Genomic DNA, 16,556 nt, shown 5'->3' on the forward strand with positions numbered 1-16,556 from the left:
AAAGAAAAAAAAAAGAAAAAAAAAAGATAAAGAAAAGAAAACCAAAAAGAAAGTAAAAGGAGAAGATTTACAGTAATTATAACAACTACAGTCATTGTCAAAACTGAATTTGCTTTTACCTCCAAAGGATCGCGACTACTCAGGATACACTTCTTCAGGTCACCTTAAAATGTCCCCACCAGCCTCCCTCCCTAAAGAACACACACGCGCGCACACACACACACACACACACACACACACATTCGTACACACATGCACACACACATTCGTACACACTCTCACACACACACACAGACAAAGTGTCCTTGGCCTGGGTCAGAATGCTTGACACCAGACTTCCCTAGATCAACACCCCACTACACCTTCAAAATGGCCGCTCTTTACATTTACACAAAGAACCAAAACACCAGGTTGCCAGGAGACAGATGGGTCGGAGGTCAGAATAAAAGCTGCTTGGACAAACACAAAATCAGACACCACACCATTTGCAAAGAATATTAAAACTTAAAAACAAGAGGGGCGCTGGGTGTAAGTGTGCGGACGTGGGCTCCTCGCTCCCGGCTTGTGCCATTGTGTGCATTAGTTTGCTTCTATGCTCACGTGTGTGTCCTTGCATCAGTATATGACAAGGCAAGCGTGAGTGCCAGCATGTAGTATGAGCCAGAAAGAAATGAAAGCTTTAGTGTTTCTGTGTGTGTGTCTGAACATGTTTGAGGACATGGGGCTTTTAAAAAAAAAAATGGTGTGTGAGTGAATTTGTTTTTTGAGAAAGTGCAATTGTCATGCATTACTTGACATAAAATCCACATGATTTTTTTTTTTTTACTGTCAACTGGTTTCCAGAAAGTGTCACGAGTTATCTTGAATAAAGTCATTTTTTTACATTTCCACAAAACCCCAAAGAGTTCAGATCCACCCGGATTCCAACTTGTGTTTAGTTTTCAGTCCATTGACAAATCCCACCCGCAATCGCACACATTCCTGAAGTACTATCGGGGGGGGGGGCTGTGCTCTAAAATAATCAGTCATACAGGGGGCTCAAAGGATACTGGACGAAGACAGACAGGCTGACGAACAGATACATACACTTCAGTTACCCAACTGTAATCCAGAGAGGGAAAATGGACACGACTGACAAAATGAACCAAAAATAAACCAACCAACTGAACAATATCAGATCCCAGCAAAAGAGGGTGACGGGGACAAAGACCAGAGAGGGAGAGTGGACTGCACAGAAAGTCAGCATATCACTATCTCCCTCTAATGTCTGTGTGAGAGAGATTGTGTGTGTGTGTGTTTGTTTGTGAGTGTACTCCTGTTGGAGGGTGTGTGTGGGTGCATGAAAGTGACTAGGGTCGAGTGCGTTTCAGTTTAAGTGCAAGTTCCACACTGTTCCAACCCCCCCCCCTTCAACCATCCCAGCGAAAGTCCTTGCCACTGATTCCAGTTTGCTCCAGTAGGAGAGTCCAGCACAACACTGGTGTTCACAGCGTCCAAAGGGGCCTTGGGGAAAAGAGGAAGGGACTACATGTAACCACATTTGCAGATAAACCCACCCACCTACACAAAACACACACACACACACTCCCCTTTACCAAATGATTCCTCTCCTTATGCGGATCGCTGTTGCAAAGTTTCAACGTTCAGCAAAAAAAGAAAAAGAAAAAAAACTGAAAGACAAACCTTAATGGAGCAAAAAGAAAATAAACAAAACGATTGTTTTTTTCCCATGATCAGATGCTTTTTTTCTTCCTTCTTTTATGTTTGTATCCATGACGACCATTATGGAAGTTCGAGCCTCATCATAGTTATTCATTCATTATTTATTTATGTTTATTTATTTGCTTATTTGTTTTTTCTTCATTATTCTGTTGTTGTAATCATCATCAGTCTTGTTGGGTCAGGTAAAGTCTCCAAGATCCAAGTTTTTTTTTCCTGCCCAGATAAGATCCTCATCTGTAGACACACACAAACAAACACATTTCTCTACTCTGATCCTCTGTGTGTGTGTGTGTGTGTGTGTGAACGTGCGCCCGTGTGTGAGTATGTGTCTGTTTGCATGTGTTTGTTTGTGTGTACTGTTCAGTTCAGAGTTCAATTTTGCCCTCCTGCCATCTTGAAAGTTCTCCTCTTTGCCATCACCTGATTGGCTGGTCATGGGTACTGAAGCCCCGCCCTTCCAGTGCTTCCGTATATAGGTGTAGATTTAAAAAAACTAGATCCGTAACATGCATCTTTTGGCATCTTTTTGCGAGGTCCCTTGTCCAAGTCACAGCGCTTTAGAAAAATAGTCAACTTTCTTTCTCCAGAAGAACCACACAGCCGCTGAATATGATCGAGACAGAGAGTGTGAGGGCGAAGAGGAGAGACGGAGAGAGAGAAATAGGGCAGGGGAAAGAGAGAAGATGGAGAGTGGTGTGCAACTGCATGTCTTTCTTAAGTACAAATACTATAAAGCATGAGAATGTGTGTGTGTGTGTGTGTGTGTGTGTGTATGTGTGTAGGGATGTATGACAGTTTCCAGCGAACTGATATGTGTCCATAACAAAACTGGGAGGAATTTAAGTATCTTTTCGGTTTTAGGGCAGTGTCTTACAGTCACTAGACATAAAACATCCAGGTGTGTGTGTATGTGTGTGTGTGTCAGTGCGTTAATATTAGAATAACAAAGTTAAAAGGCAGTTTAGTCGCTGTAAACGACACCAGGGCTGCGTTCAGGAAGTGAAAACATTTAGACGTGAATCCCCACGTTGTCTCTCCATGCATTGATGTGCAGAGGTAGCGCTCAACTCTATCACCCATTGAAACTGATGCCACTTCAACTCCCTCTAGTAACTCCGGGTCTGCTTAAAGTAGTGGTTCAGTGGTTTCTTCGAACCAAGATAAAACTAAAAGTCATTTGATTAGGGTCATTCCATTAGGAGGATGTAGGCCCACAGTAGCATTAGTTAGTTACATGTTGCGCTTTGCCTGGTTAAGTCTTAATACTAAAAACTATATGTTTACTCTTAAAACTGACAGAGCAGCATGGACTACCTACTCCAACATGCACCTTTTTGCCCACTTACTAATTCCCTAATCACAAAAAAAAGTCACCACTTGACACCAACAATTAGGTTTTTCTTCCCTAGAAAGGCCTGATTAGGACTGTGCTCCTTTTACACGTTTCGATTGGACATATTCCCATGTGAAAGTGGTTGATTGGTTGGCTGGCGTAGCCCAGCCTTCTGGGTGGCCACCCAGCGCAGTGGTTTGGGTAATCAGATTAGAGGATCACAGCCTGCGCCTGAGGCCAGGACTCGCTGCGGAAGCCTTTAAGAAAGCGGCCACTGATCATGAACACAGCCCTGGGAGAGCAGGAATGTAGTGGCGTTTCAGTGACAACTGTGTGTGTGTGTGTGTGTGTGTGTGTGTGTGTGTGTGTGTGTGTGTGTACTGAAAGTTTGTGTTTACTGTGCATGCATGTATTAGTCTGGAGTGTTTGCATGTGTGTATGTATATACATGTCTTATATAAAAGTGGTACTCTCGCTCTATCGCTCTCTCTCTATCGCTCTCTCTCTCTCTCTCTCTCTCTCTCTCTCTCTCTCTCTCTCTCTCTCTCTCTCTCTCTCTCTCTCTCTCTCTCTCTCTCTCTCTCTCTCTCTCTCTCTCTCTCTCTCTCTCTCTCTCTCTGTCTGTGGGTCGGTCTCTCTATCCATCTCTTCCGCTCTCAGCAGCTTCTTCAGGGGCGCGGCACCACGTGCACCTGGGGTCAGGGGTCAGGTAATCCTGGTGGGGTGGTTGTCATGGTAACATCATAGCAGGATGCAGCAGCGGCAAAATCTCTGACGGCTGCCGCCAACTGATGGAGGCGGAGTCACAGGGGCAAAGTAGGCGTGCACTTTAATATTGGGCAGATGAGTCTGGAGAGAGAGAGAAAGAGAGAGATTTAGACAGTGAGCATTTTGTGTGTGTGTGTTTGTGTGTGTGTGTGTGTGTGTGTGTGTGTGTGAGTGTTAAGATTTGGCCTCAGACATCTGGGAAAGGTGAGGATAATCTGTTGGCAGGTTGAAAGCCTAATGCATCTAAGATGAGACAGATAATCAGCAAGCATGTGTCTGTGAATGTGGGGCTGTTAGAATGTTAGTGTGAATACGTATGTGTGTGTGTGTGTGTGTGTGCGTGTGTGAGAGGGAAGTGTCTGTACACATATCTGGCAAGTGCATGTTTGCAGCATTTTCACACTCTCTGTGGCGTGATCTGTTGGCAGCCTTTCCGCGTGAAACTGCTTTAAGCCGTAACAGGTCTGTGTTTGTATTTTATCCACACATATGCATCTGTGCTTGCATCTAAACATGATCTGTATGTGTGTACAGGTGTATATGTTTGTGTCTCTGCGCTCTGTGTGTGTGTGTGTGTGTGTGTGCTCACACCCACCCTCAAGCGCTTGATGCCGGCGCGTGTGATCTGTTGGCAGTCGTACAGCTCGATGCGGTCCAGGCTGTGGCAGGTCTTCAAGTGCTCCAGCGAGGCGTCTGTGATGAGAGGGCAGTTATCCAGCTCGATCACCTCCAGTCGGTCGTGGGCGCAGGGCCCGCTGCCCAGGTGCCTAATGCCATCATCCGTGATCAGCTCACAGTGGGAGAGACTCTGAGAGACATCATGCAGGTACGCATCGGGGTTGGCCAAAACAGAGCACAGTCGTTAGCGTGGGGGTGTTCAAAGCAGTGAAACGTGGCAGCACAACACAAAGCATTACAAGACTAGCAGATGTTGCTCTCATCTTTTTACTCGGATCAACTAAGTATAATTAAGTGTTCTAAAGGAAGTGCTACAAAAAGTACTTTCAAAGGGGTTTTCCGTACTCACCAAAACCTGAAGACGGGGGCAGTGGATGGACAACTGAATGAGTGTCCCATCTGTTATCTACGCGGCGGAAAGATGGAGGATGAGGTGTTGATGTCAACATTAACAGTCACAAACTTACTCAACTTCCTATCTACACCGCCCACTGCATTGGCTATTGGCACCTACTACTTCCAAACACTTACTTCTATGATTTTTACAAAGAGGGCCTGCAGCACATTTACCGTGACTTTAACCACCACTGTGACTTCTGCAATACTCATTTCATCAGTCGTCTTACTGTTTAAGGTTTGTTTTTTAGCAGTCACTGGGACAGATACAATTGTGAAGCAGCTTTACCCCAAACTTTTCTCATGTATAGGTCTTTACTATGTGTGCGAGCTGGGCCTATAGATAGGTCTTTAAGCAGTCCTGTTGTAGGCAGCGTACCTGCACACATTCCTCCAGGTCCATCTTCTCAAGCTCATGACAGTTCTGCAAGGGATGGAAGAATAATTCACGTTTGACACATTTTGACCACCTGTCTGAGCCTCTATGCACTGAAGGCCTTGATTCTGAGCATAGTAAGTGGGTACATAAAGTGGTGTGTGTGTGTGTTTGTGTGTCTGTGTGTGTGTGTGTGTGTGTGTGTTTGTGTTTGTGTGTGTGTAAACTCACCCGTGCTAGTGTGGTGAAGCCCACATCTGTGAGCTGTGAGCAGCGAGCCACTTCTAGTATTCTGAAGGAGAGAAAGAAAGAAAGAAAAAAAAAAGAGAAAAAGAAGAACGAGAGACAGAAGAAGGGATTAGAATGGAAGACCATCAGGTGTATTGAGCTGTGATGTGTGCCCGCCGTGGCAGGGGGGGGTGCAGGGAGGGGGCAGCCCTGGTGTGCTGGGTACCTGAGGCGTGGGCAGTTCTGGCCCAGTGCGTTGAGGATGGCGTCTGTGATGTTTGCACAGCCAGACACACACAGGGACTGCAAACGGTGGCATCCTCGACAGATTGTGATCAGGCCTTCGTCTGTGATCTGCTACTCAAGGCAATGCCACAAGACAGAAAAACAGACACACACACACACACACACAAAAGAGAGATAGATAGAGAGAGAGAGAGACAGAGACACACAACAAATGGGAAGGGGTAGGGGAAAAAAAGAAAGGGATTGGGAGGTGTCAAGGAAAAAGCAACAAGATTAATGTGTAGCCCAGCTTGATTTCACACAACATTAACTATGTAGGTTACACAGAAGAAGAGAAAACACCTTCCTTCTCATTTTCATGCCTCCTCTCTTCTCCTAGTCTGTCCCTTCTCCATACCTCTCCTCTCAACCCACCCCCACCGTTCTAATTGAATAATGATGTCTAGTCGTGAGTGTGTGAAGAGTGTTTATACTTTTTTTTCCTGTAACAACATTTGAATATTTAAACATGATTGAATATTTAAATATTATTAAATATTTAAACGCAAGTCTGTGTCAAGTCTTCAGCACACGTCAACCTAAAAGTGTTGAAAATAGCAAGATTTGGCGAAGTCTGAAGTTTGGTATTTAGGTGCGTCTCACTTTTACAAAAGGTTGAGGCCACGGTTTATGACATTACATCTGCACGCTTAACAAAATACATATTCTAACCTAGTTTTGATCTCTATGCTGTCTAATTGAAGGCTCTTTGCAGGGAAATATTTGTTGACTCTAACCTGCAGTAGATGGCAGTTAGTTAGATGTAAATCTAAAATGATGTGGGGGGGAAAGAGGTTTTGAAGGAGAAATTAGTGTTTCCAAATCAATTATACAAGTATAATAATCTGTACTGAATCACAAGGAGTTGCCCTAGGCTCATATCACCTCCATTAAACCAGAAACACTGACATATTTTGCTTACATTCACATCACACCAGACCAATACTTCACTTCTACCAACACGACATCTGTGTTTTGACTCTACAGGGCGCGTCAAAAGAATCGCTCCCTCATCATATGCAGCAGATCATAATCCTCAACCTGTCTCTCGCTCTTGAATTGTCGGGTCTTCCATACTGCACATACAGTTATGTAAGCTTTAATAATTAAACCTGTCTCTTTCAATGGCTACACCTACCTTGACCTATTCCTTTTTATTAGGCTTTTATGCGTTTCCCTTTTATTATGCTTTTATGTGTTGTAACAACATTGCAGTGACTGAGGCAGAGGGCATCAGGCGAAAGCACTGAGGTCAACAGACACCAGAGGCTAGTGTGTATAGGACTATCTGAATTTTATCAATACAGATTAGATTAATACATCAACTCATGTGAAGCCACTTAAGGTTTCCCTTTATGATTTTCAAACTGCCTAATGTTCAACACTGAAGTCTAAAGTTATTCAAGATCAATTTGCAAGTCAAGTGTGAAGTCCATTTTCATGTGATTTTAAGCCCAAAATGTCCAAGTGAGTGAGTGCATGTATGTCTACGTGTTTGCATGTATAGCACATAGCATTTATGGTCAGTTGTGTGTGATGGCAGGTCTTACCGAGCATGTCTGCAGGTTGAGTGTGACCAGTTCTGGACAGTGGGCTCCGATGTGCTTCAAAGCCTCGTCCTCCAGCTGGAAACAGGAATAGAAAGAAGAGAGAGAAACAATATAAACAATAACAATAAAGACAACAGAGAGAGACAACAGAGAGAGAGACAGTTTTCATGATTGCCATTTGCTACAAATATCCTCCAGGCTAAGTCCCCATTCATATTGCACCACCCACATGAACTCAATTTATGATGCCATCTTGACAGTTTGTGGGCTTTAATTTCAGGACTGTGACGACTTGCTAATTTCATCCACTATGCATCAGAGCATTCCTAGAATTAAACTGGAGAGTGAGCTAGCAATCATACGGCATTCATTTACAAGAGACTACATTTGGACATTGAAACAAAGCGTAAAAATTAGTGATCGATAATCATGAGTAATAAATAACATATAATGGTGCTAGATGTTTAGAATATTAGTTTAGAACATTAGAGATGTTGGCATGTTAGTGCCCTGAAAACAAAACAGGCCAGAATTGTGTTCCAATACTAAAATGCATACTGAAAACGGTAACGCGTCTTGAGTATGCTTCCCCGCTGTGGAGACGGTTCCCAAAAGCTGTGCTGTGTGCTGTGGAAGTACCTGAGTGCAGCCTTTAAGGAAGAGGCCTTTGAGCCCAGGGCAGCACCGCACCAGGGCCTGAATCCCATCCTTAGTGACCTGATCACACCATGAAATGTTCAACTGCTCCAACTGAGGACAGCCCTCACTGTAGTCAGACACAGACATTGATCATTCCATTTCAGAGAGGTACTTTATACTTGATGGACAGTTTGTGTGTAACATGTAGTACACTGCACTATTAGACTATGCACAGTGCTGATGAAACTGTACCTTGACATCAAGTGGTCAATATGCATTTTTTTAGAGGTGTAACAAATAACTACTAGATAATGGCCACCGCATATCCAACGCACAGAGGTAGGTGATAATGGACATGTGTGTCCATTACATGGAGAATCTCACCTAAGTGCTTTGAGTGACAGGTTGGTGATTGAGGTACAGGAGGCAAGATCCAGGTGCTTCAGTTTGGGACAGAACTTACTCAGACTATTACATGTACTGCAGAGAGAGAGAGAGAGAGAGAGAGAAAGGAAGACAGAGAGGGGGAGAGAGAGAAAGAGAGAGGAGAACAACCGAGAGAGAGAGGAACAAACAGAAACACACCCCAAGTTAGGAAAAATGCAGTTCATCCGATTCACTTCTAGGTGAAAGGAATAAAACACACATCACACACCTGTCAGTGATCTTGGTGCAGCCATTAAGACTGAGCAGCTCGATGTTTCTGCAATTCTGTGCAAAGGTTCTACAAGTAAAAACAGACAAGCCTTTCCAGTTAAGGAGAGAATATCACACTTTTGGCTACAATTCTATCACTCAAAGCAACATTTTTCATTAGTCTCTCCTTCAGGAGTATTTTACACTGTGTGCACTAAGAAATGCTGGAAGGCCTTTGGGGAAAGCTGATGAGCTCCAAGAAAAATGACTTTTAACTATCTCCCTTCAGCTCTAGTCTTTCTGCTGGTCAGGTCCTGTCTCTCTCTCATTCCCCCAGCCTGTCTCCCTTCTCGACCGTGTTACCTGAGTGCACTGTCTCCAACGCCAAGACACCCTCTGAGACTCAACTTTCGCAGAAACCCTCCACACCGCTTCGAGATGTTCTCTACCACGCGACCCTGCAACACACACACACACGCACATACACAAATAGAATACATTTCAAGAATTAATCCATACAAAAAGAACAAAATATTCTGAACATAGAAAATAACACAGCCAGGAGAGATTGGCAGTAACATAATGACCAAAAAGAAGAAAAGTGTGAATGAGTTGTGTGTGTGTGTGTGTGTGTGTGTGTGTGTGTGTGGGGTGTTCTCTGACCTCAATGTCCCTCTGGAAGTCAAAGAGGTCAATGCGCTGCCAGTTACTGCCATCCAGAGCCAACACATTCCACGACTGGGAGGAAGAAAGAGAGAGAAAGAGAAAGAGAAAGAGAGAGAGAGAGAAAGACAGTGTATGAGTTCATCATAGGACACACACAGTATGAGACTCACCATGAGACTGACAAAGAAGATCAACATCACCCCCCCCCCCCCCCTTCCCTCTCTCACACACACACACACAAACACATACACTCACTTCCAACTGCATACACACAGGGTGTGTTATTACGAGATCCACAACACAAACACAAAATCCATTACCATCCTAAAGTATCTACGTAACACAAACCACACTGTGTGTTCATTTGATATGACCTCCATCCGAATTAGTAAATGGCAGTGTCATTTTTACCTTGCTCTTTTACTTAGCCATTTAAAGTAAAAACTGGTTTAACACTATCAGTGGGCTTTGATGGTTCTGACTTACCCTGGAAACTTGTGCACATCGACACAGCGTAACCACATCCAGGAAAGAGAAAATTCTGGAAAACAAACCATAATAGATCAGCATCCCTGGTTTCCATGGACACCCAGGACAGGTAATCAGGGATTATGATCAAGTGTATATCAGGCCCACATGCCACAGCCAAGGTCCCCGCAGCGTCAGCACCCTGTGTCCCACATACTCTGTGGTCGAGGCCCATGCTTGAGTAACGGCCTTCATTTTCTGTTTGCTCAGGGCCTCTAGGCTGCTCTCCTCACAATCAATTTCAGTGTTTTATAAGCTCACAGAGACACCATCGAGACTACATAATGAACTCCCAAAGAGACGTGTTTGTGTGTATGTGTGTGTGTGTGTGTGTGTGTGTGTGTGTGGGGGGGGGGGGTGTTGAGAGACAGAGAAAGGCACAGTGAGTTGTAAGAAAAGGAGACATTGCCCCTAGCATGTTCCATTGATCAGGTCACTGTGTCAACTAGATTAGAATCCTTTCTGGACAAAGACAGATAGTGTAACAGGTGTGAGTGAGTGTGTGTGTGTGTGTGAGTGTGTGTGTGTGTGTGTGTGTGTGTGAGAGAGAGAGAGAGAGAGACAGATGAGTTAACAGATGAAAACTGTGTAGCACACCATCGTGTGTGTGTGTGTGTGTCTGTCTGTTTGTGTGTGTGTGTGTGTTTCTTCTACATATACAAAAGCAAGCGAGTCTGTGAGAAAGCCATGATGGCCAGGGCGAATGGCCAACCTGAGAAGCACTTGTCTACTGTAAGCATTGAGCCCCTCACCTTAGCAACAGCTCCTTGGGCAGCTTCTTATTGATCACAGCCTCATCGCTGTTTGAGAACATCTGAGGGGAGAGGGAGATGGAAAACATTAGCTCAATCAACACAATCCAGGCACTGTACAAACCTCAGGTTCACACTGAGGAGTTCGTTGTTTATAGCCAGCAGTCAAGAGTGTGAAGTGTGTGTGTGTCATAGATGGTCTTGTTTTCACAAACAGTGATTGATGGCAACAATGTGTCATAGGGTTCACACAGGGTCAACATTAGACTACAATCACAGAGCAGCTGGAGGAGGAAGGAGGGGGGTGTGGGGGGAGTTAAAGAGAAAGCATAGAGAGATGAGAAGAGGGCTGATAAAGATGATGGCATTACAGAAAAGCAGGCAAAACACCATGATTGAGAGGAGTTGGCTGAACTAGAGGGTGGGGGAGTGGGAGATGAAGGTGTGGAGTGAACTATCACTCAAGTAATTTGTAGTGTTAGTGCTCATGAGTAAGAAAGAATGAAAAAATGATGTGTGTTGTCCGTGAGAGAAAGACAAAGAGAATCAGAAAGAGAGAAAGAGCCAGCCAGACAGACAGAAAGCCCTTGTGGAACTTCTTGTTTTGCATGTTACTGATTTCTGTTTGAGCCTTAAATCAATCTCTCTCAGAGGGTGAAGTGTTCACAAAACATTTGTATCTCCTCAAACACACTATTTAGATTTTTGAAGTTACGTCCTTGTAAAGACACATACATACACACACATAAACAACCTCTCCATTTCTATGCATAGGTCACATCGCAGTCTAAGACACAACAAAGTGCAACAAGTTCCCACATACATTGATATTAAAATGTTTCAAGTCGTTTTACTGCGTGTCCATTCCTATGTGACAGGCCTATTGAATATGCTTTTGCAGTGTTTAATGTACGTATTAAGTTGTGCAATAAGGCTGAATAAGGAGCCTCAGACACCAAAACACATCCTCTCATTAAACATTATTAACATTCTAAAATCCATGCAGGGTGGTAGCATGGTCCAGGTGTGACACAGGAATGGTTTTATATTAGAACCAATATACAACTTTGGGAACACTCCACCTTAAGGTCATGCTACAGGGTTAGTGTAGTCCTGACGGACTCCGACACCTCTGACCGCTACACAGCTAAAACTGCATCAGTGCAGAAGATGGAGGCAATGACTTGGTAATGAACATGAAATATCTTTAACAGTTGCATTTACATTCAGTTATTTCACCACCATCTTTTGCAGAATACAGTATGGCGATGCGCTTAATCAGTGCTTGGGATCACTGAGACATAAATCCACTGGCATTGCTAGCAGCATGTGCTACCCATTAGAGAGGAAAGGTCACAGCTAAAAGCAGCATCATAGCAAAGTATGACTTTCATTTTTTTCTATAAAGTAGCAAGCCTGTAACTTCATTATTTATAGGCCACACCTGCTTTTCATTAAAGTTACAGTGTTTAGTGCAGAGAGGGGGCTACTCTGCGAGTGGTGTACAGAGACGACTGAATTATTGTCACACATGTCTCATTATGACAACCGACTCAATAAACATCTTTGTCAGCAGAAACACCAAGAACTTCACTGATACCCTTGGCTCTTCTGACACTTTAAATGAGTAATAACAATAATGCCATCACCTCGCAGAATGCAGACATTATATTGACAGGATGGTACCATGGGCACTTGTGCTGGCTCAGTCAGAGGTACCACCCCTGTTTTGTCTACCACATGATCACATGTCTGTCATCAGTCAGATGATTACACAATCCACTGGACACTGGGTCAATAGTGCATTAGTCCTCCACAGTGTACTGTAGTGGGGCGACAGTGAGGCGCGCACACGCACTCTCTCTCAAACACAGAAACAAACACACGCTACAACAGGGGCTTATGCCACAGCAGACGTGTTAAAGTCATGAGCCAGTACTGGAACTAGGTGGCCACCAGCTCTCGAATTATTTTTTTTCTGTGCCAATTCACCATTCAGAGATATAGGCTACTTATTCGAACTCAAAATGGATCTTTGCCAAACCCAAATAGCATCCATTCGTGTCTATTTGTTCTATTGATGTAGCCTACACAGGAGGTGGTCGAATCTAAAGGGTAGTGAGAAAATAACGCTTTCATGGCAACAGTTTCTTAGGTGTGGATTGCACTGTCAATGCTGCTGGTTATTCGTGTTTGGTATATTCCCTCGCTACGTGCCTGCTGTCCAGACGACCACTGCGTCGGTTTGTCGCGGAGGCATTACTAGAACCACAACAACTGTCTCAGCCTAGACCAAATGATGAAAGCAAAAAGCCCACATTTCGCAAATTGTATAACATCATTGTTGTCACAACGGCAGGTTACGAGATGTTTTGATAATGCCAAATCGACGCAGTAAACAAACGATTGTTGTCGATTCGACATTTTCGTCGACCTCCGTGGAGGATAACATTGCATAGCTACCCAAATGCAATAAATGACTGGCATGCAAATGAACGATTTCCCCGAGACGAAATTCTATTAATGCCCATTGTTATTGGCTAATAAGGCACTGATCACGTATCAGGCGCAGCTGTCGGGTTCCAGGCCAGAAGGTAGGCTAAGGCCTCTGCGATGCCGTCAGCTGTTGCACCGTTAAAAATAAATAAAACCACGCAAATCCCACGCCGCCTAGCTAGGGATTAAACAACAACCCAGCTCTCAGTGAAGGGTGCACATAGCATAGCAATGCCACGGTCACAACATACAGCTTTTATCTAAACTGTAAGGGAAATACGTGTTTTAGATGTTTGAACGCGATATCCTCCATATGGTCCATTCTTTATAAGAGGATAGCCTACAGCGACGCAAAGTTTTGCCGTGTTCAAAATAGAAATGAACCGTCTTGTTAGGAAAACATTCTGAATGTCAACACAGTATTTAACCACTTTCGCGTTACTTTCCTCTTACATTAATAAATAACCGAAGAAATCATTCGATTCTCCGGTTGGAAAATAATACATTTGGTAGTTAAAACTGGGGCCGTGTCCTGGGCTACTGGCCGAGTTTGTTGCAGTGGCAGCCGCAGGGCCCTGCAGTCGCAGCGGCCATAAGCGCCCACACCAGTCCCATGATTACACACAACCGCCCCTGTCCCCAAATCCGTCTGATTAGCCTATTCGGCGAAAGAAAATGATGCAGCAGGCCTAAATGTTGCAGTCTGGCTATACCAAACAGTGTCAAACCGAAGAAATTTCGTTTCAGATATATCTCTACGCTATTGTCTTTGTTTTGATGGCACAAAGAGGATGAAACAAAATAGCCTAAACATTTCCTATCCAAGCACAATGATTAAAGTTGTCGAGTGGTAACCGTACATTACAGTCTATTTAACATCATTACCCTATACAATCTCGTATGTCCACAAAAGCGTTACACGCATTTCATGGTACGAAAACAACAGAAAAGGCTATTTGACCTAATCCTAAACGCTGACTGCGGAAGCTGACAAACTCGGTAACCCAGTAGCCGTTCATAGCTTACGTAGCTAGCATAATAACAATGCGAGATAATCAAGAAACCTATATAGAAACGCATCAAACATTGTATACATCTCGATGTTGACGTTTAAATGAACTGTCAATCATTTTCAATTAGTCTAATGGTAAAAAATACTCACCTCAAACCGACTCCGCGAGACCCCGTTCACCTCCTTCCCCATCGCGAACGGTGGTTTTGCCCGACTCAAGCGGGGAGGATAACGAATCCGTTGTTAAAAGAACAGAAATATGTCGGTGTCCGTGCTTTCCTTGTCAAACCTATCCAAACCGATCATACTACTGTTGTGTAGGCAACCGTGGATGTGTGATTCATTGTTTTTCAAAGGGTGAAGCTAACGCGCTAGCTTTTGGAAGGCTAGAAGCCGTTGCAGCCCGAACCATGGACAAGCCTGGTTCTTATCTCTCTTCTAGCTATGTGTCTCCCCCCTCCTCCGTCCTCCCCCCTTATCTAAAAGCGCATTTGTTACTTATCCTCAATTCTGCTTGAAATAAATGCTACGCAACACACATTGTTGCTATACACACGATAAACTCTACTCAATACAATGATATCTATTGTTTTAATTTAGATATTTATAGCTGTGCCATTACGATTGGAATTTGAAACATCTTTGATAGCTTACACAGCTATGGTGTTTTCATAAATCACAGGCCCAGGAGATAGCCTACCTTTTTAACCATATTTGTGATATAGCCCAAATCGATTTGTTTTGAGTGAAAAATAAGCCTAACACAAATATTTGCAACCAAGCGTTAGCCCATATAAAAGGCAACCTCAGGCCTAGTAAACATGAGGCCTGACTATAGGTTATGACTCACTGTAGGATGTGTGTATGGATCTGTGCACTTGTGTAACATGAAAATTTAACCTGACGTTAAATGTTGGAAGCGTATTAAACGCTTTGTTTTCCTTATCCTAGTTACAAATAGGTCTCCGTTGTCACTTTGCCATAAGTAAGGAAGTTTATAGCCATTTTACTATCTTTAATTCTTTTGATTAGAGACACTGTCTGAAAATCTGAGTCCCCTACGATGGTGATTTCGATACCTTGATCTACTTTTGGGTACGATAAATGACCGCAACATTTAGATACAAAACAACAACTTTTGTCTTGTTCGCGTGAAACCTGCACTTCCGCCTGCACTTAACACCGCCTCCAGAGCGCATTTGTCCAATCACGAGATTGTTATTTTGACGTCATTAAAGCGGGAAAAAGAAGCGTGCTCTACGGACTCTCACATACGCAACAAACCGCAGAATATGCATTTTTAAATCACTGCTAACATATGAATTGAAACCAGACACGCCTACCAGCCTTAAACGCCTATCCCAATCTATTAAGACCATTTACATTTAGGCATCATAGTTTTGATCCAAAGCTATCAAGCTAAATCACCTAATTCATACCGAAGCAATTTTGTGTGCCTTGCCGGCCTATCATATTCTATTACCACCGCAAAAGGAGGGTATACTTTCACCCATGTCCGTTTGTTTGTTGGTTGGTTGGTTGATTTGTTTGTTAGCAGGATTACGCAAAAACTAAGGATTCGATTTTCATAAAACATTGTGGAAAAGTGTAGCATGGGCCACAGAAGAACACAATAGGCCTACATTTTGGAGCAAATCACGAGTCCCCTACACGAATTTAGTTTGGCTTTCGCTAATGTTGCGAGATACGGCATTTACCCTTGTCGGAACAATGCGCTCTACTAGGTGCCATTCAAGTAACCACTATGCAAAGCTATCAACCTAATTTATTTATATAATATTAAATGTTAACTTTTTTTCATCTGTAACCTTTTCCACAGAGAGAACGTCAACATTATGTGCTATGTATGCCATTTGTAGCCTATTTTTCAACGCAATTGAGCATAGAAGTGGTCCAAAAGACCGACCCATTTCCCAACACTATTCCAGAAATCTCAGATCTGTTGAACTATTTGTGCAAAACTCCATACAAATCCCTCACCACTGGCACATATATATATATATATATATATATATATATATATTTACTTTATTTTTTTTAAAACATTTACTTTTTCACTGAATTTCCGTTTTTTTACTACAGTACATAGAGGAATTACAAAATGTGTCTTTATATTGTGTTCATCATTGTGTACACATTGCAGTAACAGGTTTTTACTGTACTGTATTGCATTGATCTCACCTGTGTGTATTGCTCTTTTAGTGTATGTGCATTTGCTTTTGTGTGATGTCTAAAAGTAAAGTTTAGTTTAGATATAAGATTGTATGGTTTTGACATGGAGGTTTGAGGTTGTGAAGATGACTGTGCAGTTATGCATTTGTGTTTAAAGTTTTGGAGCATAACTTCTAATGTGTCTTGGCAAATGAGAAAAACTCAGAAAATAATATATAAAATAATAATAATATCAGAAAATAAAGAGCTGGCCCCTATCACAGATATATGGCAATTTGCTTTGTGTGGTTATTTCAGA

At 43.1% G+C, this 16,556-nt stretch overlaps 1 protein-coding gene across 1 annotated transcript; it reads right to left on the reverse strand.

Moving 5' to 3' along the window:
* Positions 1–3,613: 3,613 nt before the first annotated feature.
* On the reverse strand, positions 3,614–14,784 carry fbxl20 (F-box and leucine-rich repeat protein 20). The gene is made up of 15 exons (XM_012816800.3): positions 14,216–14,784; positions 10,558–10,619; positions 9,764–9,818; positions 9,275–9,349; positions 8,975–9,069; positions 8,631–8,699; positions 8,360–8,455; positions 7,976–8,102; positions 7,337–7,411; positions 5,728–5,858; positions 5,505–5,565; positions 5,277–5,321; positions 4,851–4,907; positions 4,419–4,631; positions 3,614–3,904 (listed from the first exon to the last, which is right to left on the reverse strand). Exons 1-15 carry the CDS (start codon positions 14,255–14,257, stop codon positions 3,797–3,799), a joined length of 1,311 nt encoding a protein of 436 aa, XP_012672254.1. The 5' UTR covers positions 14,258–14,784; the 3' UTR covers positions 3,614–3,796.
* Between the last annotated feature and the right edge of the window lie 1,772 nt (positions 14,785–16,556).

Source organism: Clupea harengus, chromosome 1 (assembly GCF_900700415.2).
Source record: "Clupea harengus chromosome 1, Ch_v2.0.2, whole genome shotgun sequence".
Lineage (NCBI taxonomy): Eukaryota > Metazoa > Chordata > Actinopteri > Clupeiformes > Clupeidae > Clupea > Clupea harengus.

What these genes read in the sequence shown, in the direction of transcription:
- fbxl20 (XM_012816800.3), bottom strand. Translation starts at nt 14,257, where the DNA reads ATGGGGAAGGAGGTGAACGGGGTCTCGCGGAGTCGGTTTGAG. An exon ending in GTTGGAGACAGTGCACTCAG is followed by an intron (nt 8,700 to 8,974) that starts GTAACACGGTCG and finishes TTTTACTTGTAG; the next exon opens with AACCTTTGCACAGAATTGCA. An exon ending in TCAACCTGCAGACATGCTCG is followed by an intron (nt 5,859 to 7,336) that starts GTAAGACCTGCC and finishes TGCCTTGAGTAG; the next exon opens with CAGATCACAGACGAAGGCCT.